Here is a 16,129-nt window from a genome sequence, read left to right on the forward strand (position 1 = left end):
AAACTGTTTTGGAACTATAGTTACTTTCCACCAAGAGACGGAGCAGGGTTAAAGAAGTAAAACAGACTGAGAAGAAAGCAACTGCAGGTCCACAGCATCAAAAGAAAGAAGCTTTCAAAATAGATATTAGTATGTTTTGCTAAACTTTTTTTTTTTTAAATCCTTGTGATATGTTACTCGAGGATTTATTTAAATGATGCCCCTCACTCTGCCATGTACCAAAGTCAATCCATTAATACTTGGCAGCCCATTCACTGTCCTCCAGTGAATCAATTTATTCGAGTCCCACAGAGTTCTCTCCTGAGACTGTAGAAGGGAACCCTCCCAGCACACATCCAGGGCACCCCAAAAAAGGAAGCAGTGGTCTGAAGAGGAGGGAGGCAGCTCAAGCAACTGTGGTGGGCACCTGCCTACCATCCGAGCAGAGGTTTATTATATAGGAGATCTGAATAACCCCCCCTCATCAGATAAAGGGCTTGAAAAAAGAGACTGCTGGAGTGGTTGGGACTGACCCATCTCCAGTGACCCCTGCCACAGAAGTGGAGGACCAGGCACACCCGCCTTCTTCTCCCCCACCCCTCTGGGGAACTGTATACCTTAGCAGTGGATGCTGTTTTTGGCTGAGCTAATATTGACACTGAAGTTGCCTGCAGATTTAGGAAGACCTCCCTGAGGTTTTATACTCTGGTAAGATAACTGTCTAAATAAGCAATCACAAATACAAAAGGAATATATAAGAAAACTCAGATTATACCAAAGTTGATGATACTTAGCCAATAAATATTCCTACTTGCCATGTATGAATGAATGGGCGGGTGAATTTCCAAAGCTATATTCATAATTCTTTTTGTCTGCACTGTGTTTAAAGGGAGTTCAGTCTAGGTATGTCTCTGAAATGCATATTTACATAGCACATTCATGATGGGCTAATCTGTTAATCCTCATTTGCGGGGACAAACAAGCAAAGTGCTATATTGCAGCACTAACACTTAATAGGTTCCCCCTTGTTTTAAGCTCAAAATAAGCCACTGGCTTTTACAGGACAGTGATATAATCCTTGACTTCTATTCAAATTTCGAGGCTGTATCCAGGGCAAATGCTAAATTAATGCAAGATCAAGAAGCTGCTGGTACATTTGATTTCAGTTTAGAATTACTGGCACATGATCTCTCTACCACAGGTAGAGGTTCTAGACTATAAAAAAAGGTAAGATAGTACCGAAAGGCCTATGGCACTTCAACTTCCTAAAGAATAACTAAAACAGAAACAAAAACAGAAAAAAAAGCTCTGATGTCCAATTTGAGATTCTACATGGGAAAAAAAAAAGTGAACCTTTATATTTTTATTAAAATGTTTGGTCAGAATAACTGCTTCATCAGCTGTAGTTAGAGAAATGAGCTCTGATTTTAGCAGGACATCAGGCACACATCTGCCTGGAAATTTTGATACATTCTTTCTGGTAACAGTTAGTGGTTAAAAGAAAAAGTTATAACCACCAAACAGGATTGAAATGAGTGATTCAGCAGAATGTGCAGTACACTTGGTGGCGATGTTCAGCTCAGATACAGAACTATTGAGTGCACACTGAGAGGGAAGTCAACAAGCCTGAAATGTGTTGCTTGCTACTGCAACAGGCAATGCTTCAAAGTGGGCTCATATTTTTGTTTTCCTAATCCTAAACTGATAACAGAAAAACTAAGATGACTTGATTTTAAAAATAACATTTTAAAATCAGAATTTCTTTCAAGATCTCAAGTGCGAAAGTGGCTACAGGAGAAACATAAAACTGAAGATTAAAGACTGAGTATCAAGTGTTCTCTTCCGCCAAAATATTAAATCCTAGTATCAAACTCAGTCATGGGCTACATCCTACTTCCTTAATGTACTCATCAGACTTCTATGTCAGACTAAAATTCTGCAGAATTTAAAGCTTCCATGTTTAAAAAACAAAACAAAAAACAACTCATGTTTTTAAAAACCCTGCCGATTGGGAAATGATACTATGTTCTTTGACAGAGTCTTCAGAACTGGCTGATAAAAATAGCAATATTGAACATATCCACTACTGGACACAGATATATACAAATTACAATTCAAATAAAAGTATGGTGAACTGTAGCAATTTTGTAATTGATTCTCAGCATGTTACTTCAACAATGCTATAAACAATATTTATATTTTGCATTCACTATATCCTTTTCTGTTACAACTATTTAAGAAAACCAAAAATATTTAACGAACAAATCAGGCAGACTAATTAGTCCCTCATAAGCACAAATGGCATCTCCATTAGCAATATTTTTTTTTAACTATTTGTTCACCAGAAAGTGACAAACATTTCATCAACTCAAAAGTGGTCAAGGCAATTTTTGACAAATTTTGTTGAAAAATTTACTTCCAGATGGATACTAAGTATGCAAACTTCATTTTGAGAGGACTAGTTTTCAGTAACTGAATACAGGAGAGTCTGGCCTTCTCATCCTTAATAACACAGCTAACAACATTATTTTGTAGGTTATCCAACATATAGTCACACATTAGAAACAAAGGCCCTGATCCTGATCTTAACTTTATGCATGTGAGTAGTCCACTAAGTTCAATGAGACTATTCATGTATGGAATTTAAGTGGTTATAGGACCAGGGCCAAAATTAGGAACAGTATTGGATCATAAGGTCTTCCGTTACATGGTTTGTTAATTGCTCTCATCATGCTAACACAACACCACTTATGTTACCAGATTAATACACAGTACTGTATGATACTCCCTGCTGATCCTTTGCAACTCCAGCTGCAGTTCTATTTATCAAGAAAAATGCCAAATGAAAAGAAATGGAGTAAATACCAATGAATCTCTAATTCAACATTATCAATATTTTGCAGTGGTTAAAATATGTGCCCCTTGAGTCCACTTCTATAACACAGCTCATAATCCATGGGAGGCACGGGGCGGAAACTAACAGTTTCTCGGGTTATTTAAATGCTACATCTGAAAACAAAACTAAAATTAAAATAAAAAAAAACATCAAAGGCTAGACTAGGTCAGCAAAGTACCCTGAAAAGATAGTTTAGGGATGCAACATATGAGAGGCAGGTAATCCTTTAACAACTAGGTCCCAATACTTTATTTCACTATTCAAATGATATAGAAAACCAGGACTATCACAGCAGTCTTCAGAAAACACAGATCAACAGGCTAAGCTGAGATAAGAAGAACATGCCATTTATGAATATGGTTTATTACCATGGTTACAAGCTTTCAGAACAGGCCTCTGATTGGTTGGGCTGAGATTTTGCAGTATATCTGTAAAAGCGAAGAACAAAAGAAACATAATACAATCATCCATTAACTTTCAGAGGTGTAACCACATTGCCAGGTAGATTTTTTTCCCCTTCAGGTTAAATATTTCTGGGAGCAAAGCAGTGTTAAATACCAGTAAAATATCTGACTCAATGGAGAATGTTATGACTTTTTCTTCCCATTTAATTATGCTACTATAAACCCAAAAGAGATATGGTGCATATGTTTCTGTAGAAGAGTCTTGTCATAACAATCAGGCTATGTTAAGTTCAGTACATTGATTTGCAAACTGGTACTGACATCAGCCAACTGGAATGAGCATCTCTGTGAAATTTGTCATTGCAAGAAGAGGATTATGCATGCTGCTGGGACTCCAAGGAATTCCAGCCTGCAGCACACTGCACTCATGATACATTTTTTAAGCAAAAATGTCTTTCTATGCCATAATTCCTTAGAAAGTAACATGAACAGGTATAATATTCACCTTTAGGCCTTGGTGTCCGTTTTCTCCGGTCTCGGAAAGCAGCACCTGACTGCAAGGCCTCCAGCAGGCTATCCATCACTCCTGTCTCGTCACCCTCTGTGAAAAGAGATGGAGGGAATTCCATCAGACCCTCAGGGTTACCACAGCAATGTCAAAGCATACATGAGAGTGGAAAAAAAAAAGCCTTGTGCCATTACTAAAATTAGCAATTTCAAACATAGACAAGCCTTTAACTTGCCCATAAATCAGCTCTCATAATGAAATCAGTTTCATTAGCGTTTGTACTGCTGTTCAGTAAAGTGGACCACACTTTATTTGATTCACTTCACACAACTGCTTTCTATAGTGAGATTCAATACTACCTTCAAATGGAATATGGTTCTATTTACGTGTGCGTCTCTGAACCCTGTATGAAACCACAACCCATTGTGAATCACACATTTCACTTGCAGAAACTGGTTACTTTTAGAGAATCAGCTCCTCGCCTAAAATCAAAAAGTTGTTTAGGACACATTTGTTATTAAAATTCTGTTGTCTGAACTGATAGCAAAAAATTGTACTTCTCTGTAGACTTTTGAGAGCCTGTCTCCCCAAAAACATTCATCACATTAGACAAAAACGATAATTTGAGTCACTGTTCTATAAAATCAAGCGAAAATCATTTCTCTACATGAAGCCAATAGAATAACACTGGACTAGAGTTAACATGGACTATAATGAACATGTTCATAGATAATGTACAGAAACCAGCTTCGCGCTCTCGCTTAATAAACTGTGGTCCATATTAAATAATTTACCAAATTTAGAGTATTTCTATTTATTGTATTAGACACAAAAACACGGTCCCATAAGTATAAATGTTACCATAAATGAGGTTACTCATTATTTGTGTACATGCATTTATACCAACAGTACCATGAATAAACTTGCTTACGTTATCAAATAAATTCATGATTAGAGCAATTTTGACCTTCAGCGTCAAGTTTACAACATCAGAGTAAACCAACTGGTCTACAGAGCTTTCAGATTAATGACTGAAAGCCATCTGCACCAACCTCCACTTTACTTGGAAACCTCTAGGAATGAGTGAGTTTGCCCTGGAATATCTAAATGATACTGCCATAGACATTCAAATATGAGAGGCACATCTTGCCCGTGTGAAGGCAATATTTCACCAAATTCAGAAGGCTGGATTAGCAGTGAAAATGGAGAAGCACAAAGTAGAGAAATGGCAGAGGTATCTTACTTGGGACACCAGGCTGGAAATAGGAGCATCACTCAAGCCATCTAAGATGGAAGCTATAAGAAACCGCGCCATTCCTCAAACCAAAAAATGGGCCAGATCTTTTATTCCTATATTCATATGGACCATCATCTAATCTGACCTTCTGTATAACACAGACCATAGAACTTCCCCAAAATAATTCCTAGAGCATATCTATTAGAAAAACATCCACTCTTGATTTAAAAATGGTCAGTGATGGAGAATCCACCACAATCTTTGCTAAATTGTTCCAAAGGATAATTAACCAAACTGATAAAAATATGCGCCTGACTTCTAATATGAACATGCCTAGATCCAATGTCTAGCCACTGAATTCTGTTATCTCCACTCAGTTTGAAGGGCATGAACAAAAATGTCTGGTTCCAAGAGATAAGTTGTTTGGGGTTGCATTCCAGTAAAACAGAAGAGAGAAGCCTAAGAACTAAGGAGGACACATGAGTTGGTGAGTTGAGATATAAATATGAAAAATGCTATCTAAAAGCTAGGCATCATCATCATGATGTCTGGCATCCTGGATTCTAACCTAGCCCAAACTTTAATATCCCCTCTATCCCCCCCAAAAAATCCTCGAAAACAAACAAAAATAACTTCCTAAATATAACCTTTCCTGATACAGAGGTACAGTCACTACTTCTCTAATTTAAAAAAATAATACATTTAAAAATAAAAATAGGAGATATAAAATGTTAGTTTTCCAGCCTTACAGCTAGGTAAAACAGTCACTGCTTCAAGCAAACCCATTTCAAATGTAAATCAATTCCTTCACAAATATTCTTGTCACTTAAAAATTCTCTGTGGTACCACAATACATGTAATATTAATATGGGGGCCAAAGATCAATCAGATTAATAACTTAATTTCTGCAGCTACGCAATTAATTGCATTTATTTTGCACTACTGGGCCTTTCACCTGCATTTTGTGCATTAAGAAATCTTTTGTAAGACTACTTATAACTTCAAATAGCTGTGACAGATTAGTTTCTCTTTTTCCCAAATATGGACATTCCCTCCAAAGTTACACTGGTCTGAAGGACAGGACAGGCACTATTCAGCTGCGGTAGGCTTAATATCCAGTACTACATGTCTGTTTAGGGCTAGAAACGAAGATTTCCATCTCTTCCTTACAGTATAGCACTTGTTACAGACCTAAGATACTGATCCTTAAAATTGCGGAATTATTATTATTTGTGGGGAAGTTATTTAGTTATTTCTATAGCTTTATTAGTTATAATTTTCTTCTTCATTTGCAAGGCTCACAGGTAATAAGGGATCCTATCTTTACAGGAAGAGGGATATGAAGAGAGAAGTAACAAATATTTATAAGACTAGCTAAAACATTTAAAAAATAGTATTCCTGTATGTGGCATATATAAATGATGGTGAGGAGTGGTATATAGGTTTTCTTGACATGCATTTAGGATGACTTGCATAACCCACTAGTGGTTAGGCCCATTATAATTAACATGGCAATCCCAAATTCGTGACAAAGAAAATCTTCTTGCTACACTATATTCTACCCTCTGCCTTTTCTTATGTTCAGACTCCACCTGACTAATTTCATGTGATTTTCTTAGATATTCACTTTTGTGACTGAAATACACGCTTGATATCAAGACAAAGGTGAAGCTCTTGGAAAACTTGAGGCACAACCTTTCAGTTATTTGAGTTACAAAGAAGGGGAAAAAAAGTCTTTGTCATTAGTAAAATCTGTAAATGTTATGCATACTAGTAATTCAAAAGGGGCTGAACAAAAAAGCATACCCTGAAATTTGTACCATCACTAGTTACTGAGGAATAGTTGTGGGCTCAGTTTTGAGGGGGAAAAAATGAATAAGTTTATGCAACCCAAAAAATTCCTTATTCATCTCAGAATTCTGCATAGTCTAACAAAGCCCCCACCCCTTTCTAACATCATGCACAGACAGAGAAAAGCCCATTCTGCCTGTCCATCTTGATCAGGGTCCTGGCAGAGACAGGAACTGTTGCTTTCAGGCTCATTTCAATGTAGCTTCTGTCCTTTTCTTTTATGATCTCTCTCTCACACCCCACCTCCCCCGGCCCATTTACCTTTTCAAGACCTCTACAGACTTTATAGTTATTTCAGGAAGAATTAAAGAGCAGTTTTCAAAAAAGATGAACTGCAGCATAATCTACTACATTATATAAATACAAATACAGAATAGAGACTTTAAATAATTACATTATTCCTATTCAATTAACAGGAAAAATAACCTTTTGAAGTGTAATTATTAATGCCATTTGAGGGTACTATCCATTTTTCACACTTGCATGCAATATATTGTATTTACAAATTAGGCTACAGATCAAGGCTTCAGATTATTAGCAAACGAAACCTATTGTGTACATGTTTTTAAAACTCAACTTTTCTAGTAATTTTTCCTTTCGTATGGATATAGTCACAAAACTAGGTTAATAATCATTACACACAAATTACCGACAGTTAATTTTCTCCATCCAAAACACAGAGTAAGAGCTAAATGTTCAAATTTCTGTGTCTGTAATTAGAAACCACATTTCTATTTTGGCAGCTATTGTAAGTGCAGATTTAAATGCCTACACATGAATGTAGGCAAGTAAATTAGTATGTAGGTGCCTAAATACAGATTTAAGGACCTACTTTTATGCAACCAAATTTGGCAGGAGAGATACAAAGTAAATATGTTTAAAATAAGGGCATTAAAAATTTTAAACAGAAATATACTAGAAATATTAGTTCTCCATCAGCAGGAATAGAAGAACATGATTGTCATAAACCCTATATTACAACATAACGCTTCCTACACTCATAACTTCAGATCATGTATGTAAACTGCTGACCTGAAATTATCATATTTAGGATTAACCAATGACTACTCAAATATCAGTGATTCAAGATATAAAATGATTCAGCTAAACAGTTTTAATGCACTGGCATATTGTTATCACATATATCATTTTGAATATGTGTTTGAACAGGAAAGTACTATGTTGTTATAAGATTACTTGTGGACAGAGATACGACTTTTCACTTTAAAAAATGCTTTCCCACCTTTCCACAAAGAAACAGTTAAAACAACGTTGAGTCACATTAAGGATGATAGGTTTCAGAGTAGCAGCTGTGTTAGTCTCTAAGGTGCCACAAGTACTCCTTTTCATTAAGGATGATAGAAGTTCACTTTACCAAACCAATAGTATCTAACAGTGTGACCCTATATAGAAATATTTTTCCTCTTTAAGGTGTTGTGTCTATATCCTGCTATCTTCAAAATCCTGCAAATCTTTTTGAAGAAATGCTAGTCAAACTGCAGGGCAGCAATTCAGGAATAATTTAACACATGTGCTGTCAGCATTACCTAATCCAGCTGTGCAGTTAAGAACTTTATCTGAGACCAGGGAGTTAGACTGTCAGTTTCCATTGGGATCTAACTGATGACATGGCAATTAGACAAAGCTCTTTGTTATACTGTAATTAACTGACAGGATCAAACCTCAACCCAGATGATTATGCTAATAAGGCCAACTGAGAACTTTCTAACACCACCTACTCTAAAGAACTCAAAGACCTCCCACATCACAATTTACCCAGGAACTTAAGGATATCATCAAATCCTTTCCCAAACAACTCCAAGAGAAACTCTACAAACACATCCCCTATGAACCCACCAAAGGGACCTTCTATATCTTTCGTAAGATACACAAACGAGGGAACACAAGCAGACCCACCATATCTGGCCATGGCACTCTTACTGAAGAAGTATCGGGACTCTCAGAAACCATCCTCAGAATTACAAAGTTAACATTTTAACTCATTTAACATTTATAACCTTATTTATTTATTTAGTTCTCATATTTGGATGAGGTTTTAGGATTCATATATAGCACTTCCGAATATTTAACTACATTTATATTATTATCAAGTCTGAATTTCCCTGGCCTTCAATAGAATTGTTTATACAAGAATTCCTGAGCTTTTAATTTTAAAGTTGGTGAAAAATAAGTTTTGGAACCCAAACTATAAAATTCCAGAAGGTAGAAAAATTTTACTGTGTTGGTAATTTGTATTACGGTGGCAATAAATTTAACTGTCTTACACAGAAAATAAATGTACTACACTGGTGCCATAATGAGTTAAACCTCTGTTGTTAAATAGACTGATGATTTAGTATCTACTACAAACATAGTAGTGAAGTTGAGGTGGAAGTACAGTTGGCAGCTATTTAAACAGAAGTTCAGTTCCCAAATCTAAATTTCTGACACTGGTAAAAAAAATATAGCACCGAGAGTGCAGACACATTACGCAGATTTATAGTTCTGTAGGAGACAAGGTAGGCAAAGTAATATCTTTTATTGGACCAAACTTCTGCTGGTGGAAAGACATACTTTCCAACTACACAAAGCTCTTCTTCAAGTCTGGAAAAGGTGCCGAGAACCTTACAACTAAGTCTATGTTTACACTGCACACCTTACAATGTGCTGTCCCGCTGCAGTCACGCTGTTGTAAGGTGCGCAGTATATCCACTCTGTTGCTGGGAGAGAGCTCTCCCGGCAACAAAATAAAGCCACCCCAAAAGAGGGGTGGTAGCTTCGTTGCCAGGAGAGCGGCGCTTTTCATCGTTAAAACTTTTGTGGTTCAGGGATGTGTTTTTTCATACTCCTGAGCAACAAAGGTATTAATTATGAAAGTGCAGTGTAGACAAAGCCTAAATACAAGATGGAACAGATTGTTTAGCATAAGTAGTTTAACATTTATTTCAAGAGAACGTTCACAGTGAAGTATCCCATTAATATCTCTCCAGTATGAGGGCTTCTCGACACTTAAAACGCTGCAGCACTTCAGTAAAGACACTACCTATGCCAATAGCAGGGATTCTCCCATCAGCATAAGTACTCCACCTCCCTAAGGCTGTCTACACTGGGGTTAGGTTTGTTTAACTATGTCATTTAGGGATCTGAATCTTTCACACCACTGAGCAACATAGTTATCCTGCTTTAATTTCATGGCGTAGACCAGGCCACAGCCAAGTTATGTAGGAGAGCTAAGTCAAATGTTTACAGAAATAGTTCCCCTCAGATTTAAATTATTGTGGCAACACAAAAAGTTCAAATCAACTCCAAAAGAAATGAAAACTACAAAGGAGCTGCTAAGAAAGGACAAGAACTCGTATTAATAAGAATTACAGTACTATCCAGGCTGCAGCAGACATTGCTAAAATTGTGCTCCATTTCTGGAGCTGAAAATATTAGGATGAACCTCTAGTAACTGAGAAAGGAATGGTAATGGCAATGAGAAATTACAGATTACTGTTTTGCCGTCTGTTCACATTCTGTATTAATTAGTCAAGTATTCTAATATTATTTCTATACCCTTATGCAAAAAATAATTTCCACAGTGATAACACCTCATACTTTATTTGCATGTTTCCAAAGTAGCAGCGTGGCTCTCGTGCCTGCAGAAGTGTCTCAGCTAACTAATACTTCTCTCCATGAACTCCTTCAACAATCCAGGGGGAATGCAGGGTAGCAGGGAAGGGGGTAGTTTAGGGGCCGTGAGGAGTGCAGCTCCAAGTCCTAATCTATTTGATACATCAGGAGCAACCCAAGGTATCTGATGTGACTGCTACAGCTCCTGCCGTAATCATGAAAGGAGTTGAGATTTGGGCAACCCTTGGCATATCACAGGCACATGGCTGTGATTGCAGGGGGGGAGGAGGGAAGCACACAGGCACACGAATATTAGTGTCTATTATCTGCGCAACATCCATGTGTAGTGAGGGCTGATCTGACTGCTCATCTTGCAGGGACTCTGCACATGCTCCTGTGTTGCCATGGTTACTGCCCAAACTGTTTCCCAGAATAGGGATTGTCAGCTGAGGGAAGAGAAGGTGAAAGTGAAAGTCTCACCTTTCTTAAAAAATGCACCGTTTGTGCCTATGGTGATGCTGTCTGTATCTTTTTTAATTTAAATCGGCTTTTTTTGATAAAATGTTTTTTGATAAAAAACCTATCTAAAGATATATTATAGCTCAAAGATATCTCATCATGGAATAGGGATTATAAATTCTAATTCTATAGTATGAGACAATATATTTATGTAATGTTTACGAAAAGTTTTGTAAATGAGTTCCAATAGTTCATGGATTAGGGACCCAATCTTATGGGGTTCCAGAGGCTTCTGTATAGATTATTTAGACTAATAGGACTCAGTGCTCAGTCTAGAAGATACCATCCAAGATGAAAAGGAGGACTTGTGGCACCTTAGAGATTAACCAATTTATTTCATAAGCTTTTGTGAGCTACAGCTCACTTCATCGGATGCATAAAGTGGAAAATACAGTGAGGAGATTTATATATACACAGACCATGAAAAAATGGGTGTTTATCGTACACATTGTAAGGAGAGTGATCACTTAAGATGAGCTATTACCAGCAGGAGGGTGGGGTGGGGGGAGAGAAAACCTTTTGAAGTGATAATCAAGGTGGGCCATTTCCAGCACATTTCCAGGAGGAAATAAGAGAAAATAGTTTTACTTTACACCCATTTTTTCATGGTCTGTGTGTATATAAATCCCCTCACTGTATTTTCCACATTATACAAAGTAAAACTATGATAGTGTTTCAGTCACATCATCTATGTCACTTAGCCACAGTATATCACCTGCAGCAAAAAGAAAAAAAATCTCCATCATCCAGAAACAACCCTACATAAGTTTGTGATAAGAACAAGCAGATTACAAAAAGAGGTAATTGATGAAAAAAATTGCCCAGTTTGTTTATGCAACAAACTCTCCTTTCCATAGGATTGAGAACCCACACTTCATTAACATGGTTCATTCATTAAGACCAGGATACAGTCCACCCAACAGAGCAGATGTCGCAGGCAAATTGCTGGATAAAGTGTATGAAAGAGAAATTGAGCAGTGTGCATAAGGTCTAGAGAGTGAAATTGTTAACCTGAGTCTTGATGGGTGAGCAATGTCCACAATGATCCTGTTGTATGTGCTCGTATGACAACAGAAGAAGGGAATGTCTTCCTTACAGAAACAATTGATACATCAGGAAATGCACACACAGCAGAATACTTACAAGAAGTAGCAGAAAAAGCTATAACAAACTGTAAAAAAAAAAAAAAAAAACAACCAAACGTCTAGTACGCAGCTTGGTCACAGACAATGCTGCAAATATATCCAAGATGAGAAGAAATTGTTTAGAAGAGCGTTCCAAGCTGATAACATATGGTTGCAGTGCTCATTTGATGCACCTCCTAGCCAAAGACTTCAGTGTTCCAGAAATAAAGGCTAATGTTGTTGAAATTGCAAAATACTTCCATAACAACCACTTTGCAGCACCTGCTCTGAAAAAAGTGGGAGGAACCAAGCTAACTCTCCCACAAGACGTGCGATGGAACTCAGCAGTGGACTGTTTTCAGCACAATATCAAGAACTGGCCTAATCTGATGACAGTTTGTGAACAAAATCGTGAAAAAATAAATGGCACTGTCACAGCTAAAGTTCTCAACATTGGGCTTAAGAGAAAGGTTGAACACATGCTGAGTACCCTGAAGCCTATTTCTGTAGCCTTGAACAAAATGCAGGGAAGTAGCTGTTTTATTGCTGATGCTGTTGAAATTTGGAAGGAATTGAGTGAGATCTTAAACGAGAAATATGCAATGACAGAGTTAAATTACAAGCATTAAAAAAACAAATGGGACAAGCACTATCTTCAGCTCATTTGCTTGCAAATACTCTCAATACTAGGGTCAAACCTGAAGTGCTGAAGAAGAGGAGTTGGCTATGACATGGACATCCAGCAATCATCCCTCTATAATGCCAACTATAATAAACTTAAGAGCTAACGGTGAGCCATTCGAGAAATATATGTTTGCCGATGATGTTTTAAAGAAAGTCACACCAGTGAACTGGTGGAAGTCACTTAAGCACTTGGATTCAGAGACTGCCAAAGTGATAATCCCACTTTTAACAGCAGTAGCTTCTTCTGCCGGTGTAGAAGGAATATTTTCTTCCTTTGGACTCATTCCAAATTGAGTAATTGTTTGGGACCTGAAAAAGCAGGAAAACTTGTTTCTCTTTTCCAGATTATGAACAAACAGGAAAATGAAGATGAAGACAACTGAGTTAGCTGCAGAAGCCAATATTTTAAGTTTCTCATGTTGACCTGGCTGACATAGTCAATTTAATTTGTTTTTTTTAAATATTTCATTTAACTGTTTGTTAAAAACAATTTTAACAAAAACAAACCTGATTTTTAAAAATTGAATGTTTAACTAAAATTCAAGAATTCATATGCTTGTTTTGTTAAAATATTATATTTTTGCTGTTGAAGAAAAAAAATCCAGAATGCATAATATTGTTGTTTTAGTTAAATAAAACTATTTAAATGTATGTCTGGTGATGTTCTCCTCCTAAAACAGCATGGCAAGAAAATCCTCCAAATATTAATGATTAACCTGTTGAATTGGAGATAGTTCACCTCCCAGTGATTGCATAAATATCTGCTTCAATTACCTTTGGAAAATGTAATAACCAATCATTCATTTTCTGATATAGCTGTAAAACTAATCTGAAAAGGTTTCAAAATAAATCACTTAAAAATGTATAGTGTGTACCTTCTAAAAAGGAAACCTATATCTGTCTCTGAATTGTGAAGAATATGCATTAAGGTTATAACAATCAACAAGAATGCACTTTTATGTAGAAATCCATGATTAAATTGAGTGTTCCTGACTAGTGATTTAAATTAATTTGATTTAAATAAAATCCACCCTGAAGAGCATACAAGTTACCTCGGAACAATAGCTATGAGGTGATGAACCTATGACATGATGAACTACTCACTTGCTCATTCTTTCCAGTACCAGGAATTTAAAGCGTGGCAGGGGAGGGACTCTGCACAGAATGTGTTCTAGTGGTGGGGACACATGATAACTTGGAGTAGCTCTGTGGGAAGGGGAAATTGACACAGAGAAGATCCCTTTACACATTGCATCACAAAGGCAAAAATCACAGACTCTTAGAAATGTAGGACTGCAAGTGACCTCAATAGGTCATGTAGTCCAGTCCACTGCACTCACAGCAGGACTCAGTAATAACTAGACCGTTCCTGACAGGTGTTTGTCTAACCTGTTCTTAAAAACCTCCAATGACGCAAATTTCACAACCTCCCTAGGCAATTTGTTCCAGTGCTTAACTATCCTGACAGTTAGGAAGCTTTTCTTTATGTCCAAACTAAACCTCCCTTGCTGTAATTTAAGCCCATTGCTTCTTGACCTATCCTCCAAGGTTCACAAGAACAACATTTCATCCTCCTCCTTGTAACAACATTTTTTGTACTAGAAAACTGTTATAATGTACCCTTGCTCTGTCTTCTCTTCTCCAGAATAACCAGGCTCATTTTTTTCAATCTTTCCTCATAGGTCATGTTTTCTAGACTTTTAATCATTTTTGTTCCTCTGGCCTTTCTCCAACTTGTCCACATCTTTCCTGAAATGTGGCACCTAGAACTGGACACAGTACTCCAGCTGAAGCCTTATCAGTGCAGAGTGGAGTGGAAGAATTACTTCTTGTGTCTTGTTTATTACACTCCGGATAACACATCGAAGAATGATGTTCACTTTTTTTGCAACAGTCTTACACTGTTGACTCATATTTATCTTGTTATCCACTGTAATCTCCAGATCCCTTTCCGCAGTACTCCTTCCTAGGCAGTCATTTCCCATTTTGTATGTTTGCAATTGATTGTTCCTTTCTACGAGGAATACTTTGCATTTGTTCTTACTGATTTTCATCCTATTTTCTTCAGACCATTTCTCCAGTTTTTTCCAGATCATTTTGAATTTTAATCCTGTCCTCCAAAGCACCTATATTACCCCTCGCAGCTTGGTATAGTACACTTGTAAAGTTTGTGGACACTCTATGCCATTATTTAAATTATTTATGAAGATATTGAACAGAACCTGACTCAGGACAGATCCCTGGAGGACCCCACTTGATATGCCCTTCCAGCTTGTCTGTGAACCACTGATAATTACTCTATGGGAAGTTTTCCAACCAGTTATGCACCTGTCTTAGAGTAGCTCTATATAGCCTACAATTCTCTAGTTTGTTTATGAGAAGTCATGCAAGACAATGTCAAAAGCCTTACTAAAGTCAAGGTGTACCATATCCACCGCTTCCCTCCATCCACAATCTGACACTAGTCTATAAATAAACAACATAAAATAAAATGCTATAAATTCAATAATTTAGGAAACACTCAGATAAAAAAGCCTTTATAAAAGATAGCTACGGTTGAAACACAGCTGTCACTGACTACTGCTAACACAAAAGAAAGTTTTGCACTTGCACTATATCCACTTCTGCAAAAGCCTAAACATTAAAAAAGGTTATACATGAAAAGTTAAGGCAACTACTGCCAAATCATCCTTCCTCATTCACTATCACCCTGACTCTCTGTCCTGTAAGTTACACCTCGGTGTAAATGTCTATCATCTCATTTACCTGAGGATTTTAAATATTGGGTTATTAGAGTAATATAAATATTAATAAGGATAATGTTTTTAAAAAGCCAATTATTGTGGATTTAAACTAATTTTAGGACCCTTCTTGTTCACCTGGGCTATTTATTTTTTATAGAAAAAGGAAGCAGCTACTATAAGAAAAGTATGTGACATTAAATATGCATTATAACCAGAATAGACCAAGTTTGTGCACATTAATGAGCTCTGTTCATAATAGACTGGGGTGCTGATTGAACAATTGTCACTGAAAGTGTAAAGTCATCTATATATAAAGAGGTCAATAAAGTCTACTATTTACGAATTATTCTTTTCATGTTCTTTGTGTATGTCACAGCTCCAATTCAAATGAAGCTGGCAAGAATGGAAGCAATCTTTGTTTTAGGTTACTTGAAAACTAGTATTTCCACTAATGTCATTTTTCAGGGAACTATTTCCCATACAAATCACTTGTAAGCAGCAAGGAACTGAAAGTTCATGAGCACATTTTTATTTTAAAATGAAATCAGCGTCTCATAAGATCTGTTAT

At 36.8% G+C, this 16,129-nt stretch overlaps 1 protein-coding gene across 1 annotated transcript in view; it reads right to left on the bottom strand.

Annotated features, from left to right (window-relative positions):
* DIAPH3 (diaphanous related formin 3) overlaps positions 1-16,129 on the bottom strand; it is a gene marked incomplete at its 3' end in the record, with an annotated part of 518,684 nt that overhangs the window by 114,331 nt on the left and 388,224 nt on the right. The window contains exons 26-27 of the mRNA XM_084632924.1: positions 3,785-3,880; positions 3,244-3,303 (exon numbers count right to left, since the gene is read on the bottom strand). Coding sequence (XP_084489050.1) covers positions 3,244-3,303; positions 3,785-3,880 — 156 coding nt within the window. The remainder of the gene's footprint in view (positions 1-3,243; positions 3,304-3,784; positions 3,881-16,129) is intronic.

The sequence above is a fragment of the Lepidochelys olivacea genome, assembly GCF_965140295.1.
Source record: "Lepidochelys olivacea isolate rLepOli2 genome assembly, chromosome: 1".
In the NCBI taxonomy this organism is placed as follows: domain Eukaryota; kingdom Metazoa; phylum Chordata; order Testudines; family Cheloniidae; genus Lepidochelys; species Lepidochelys olivacea.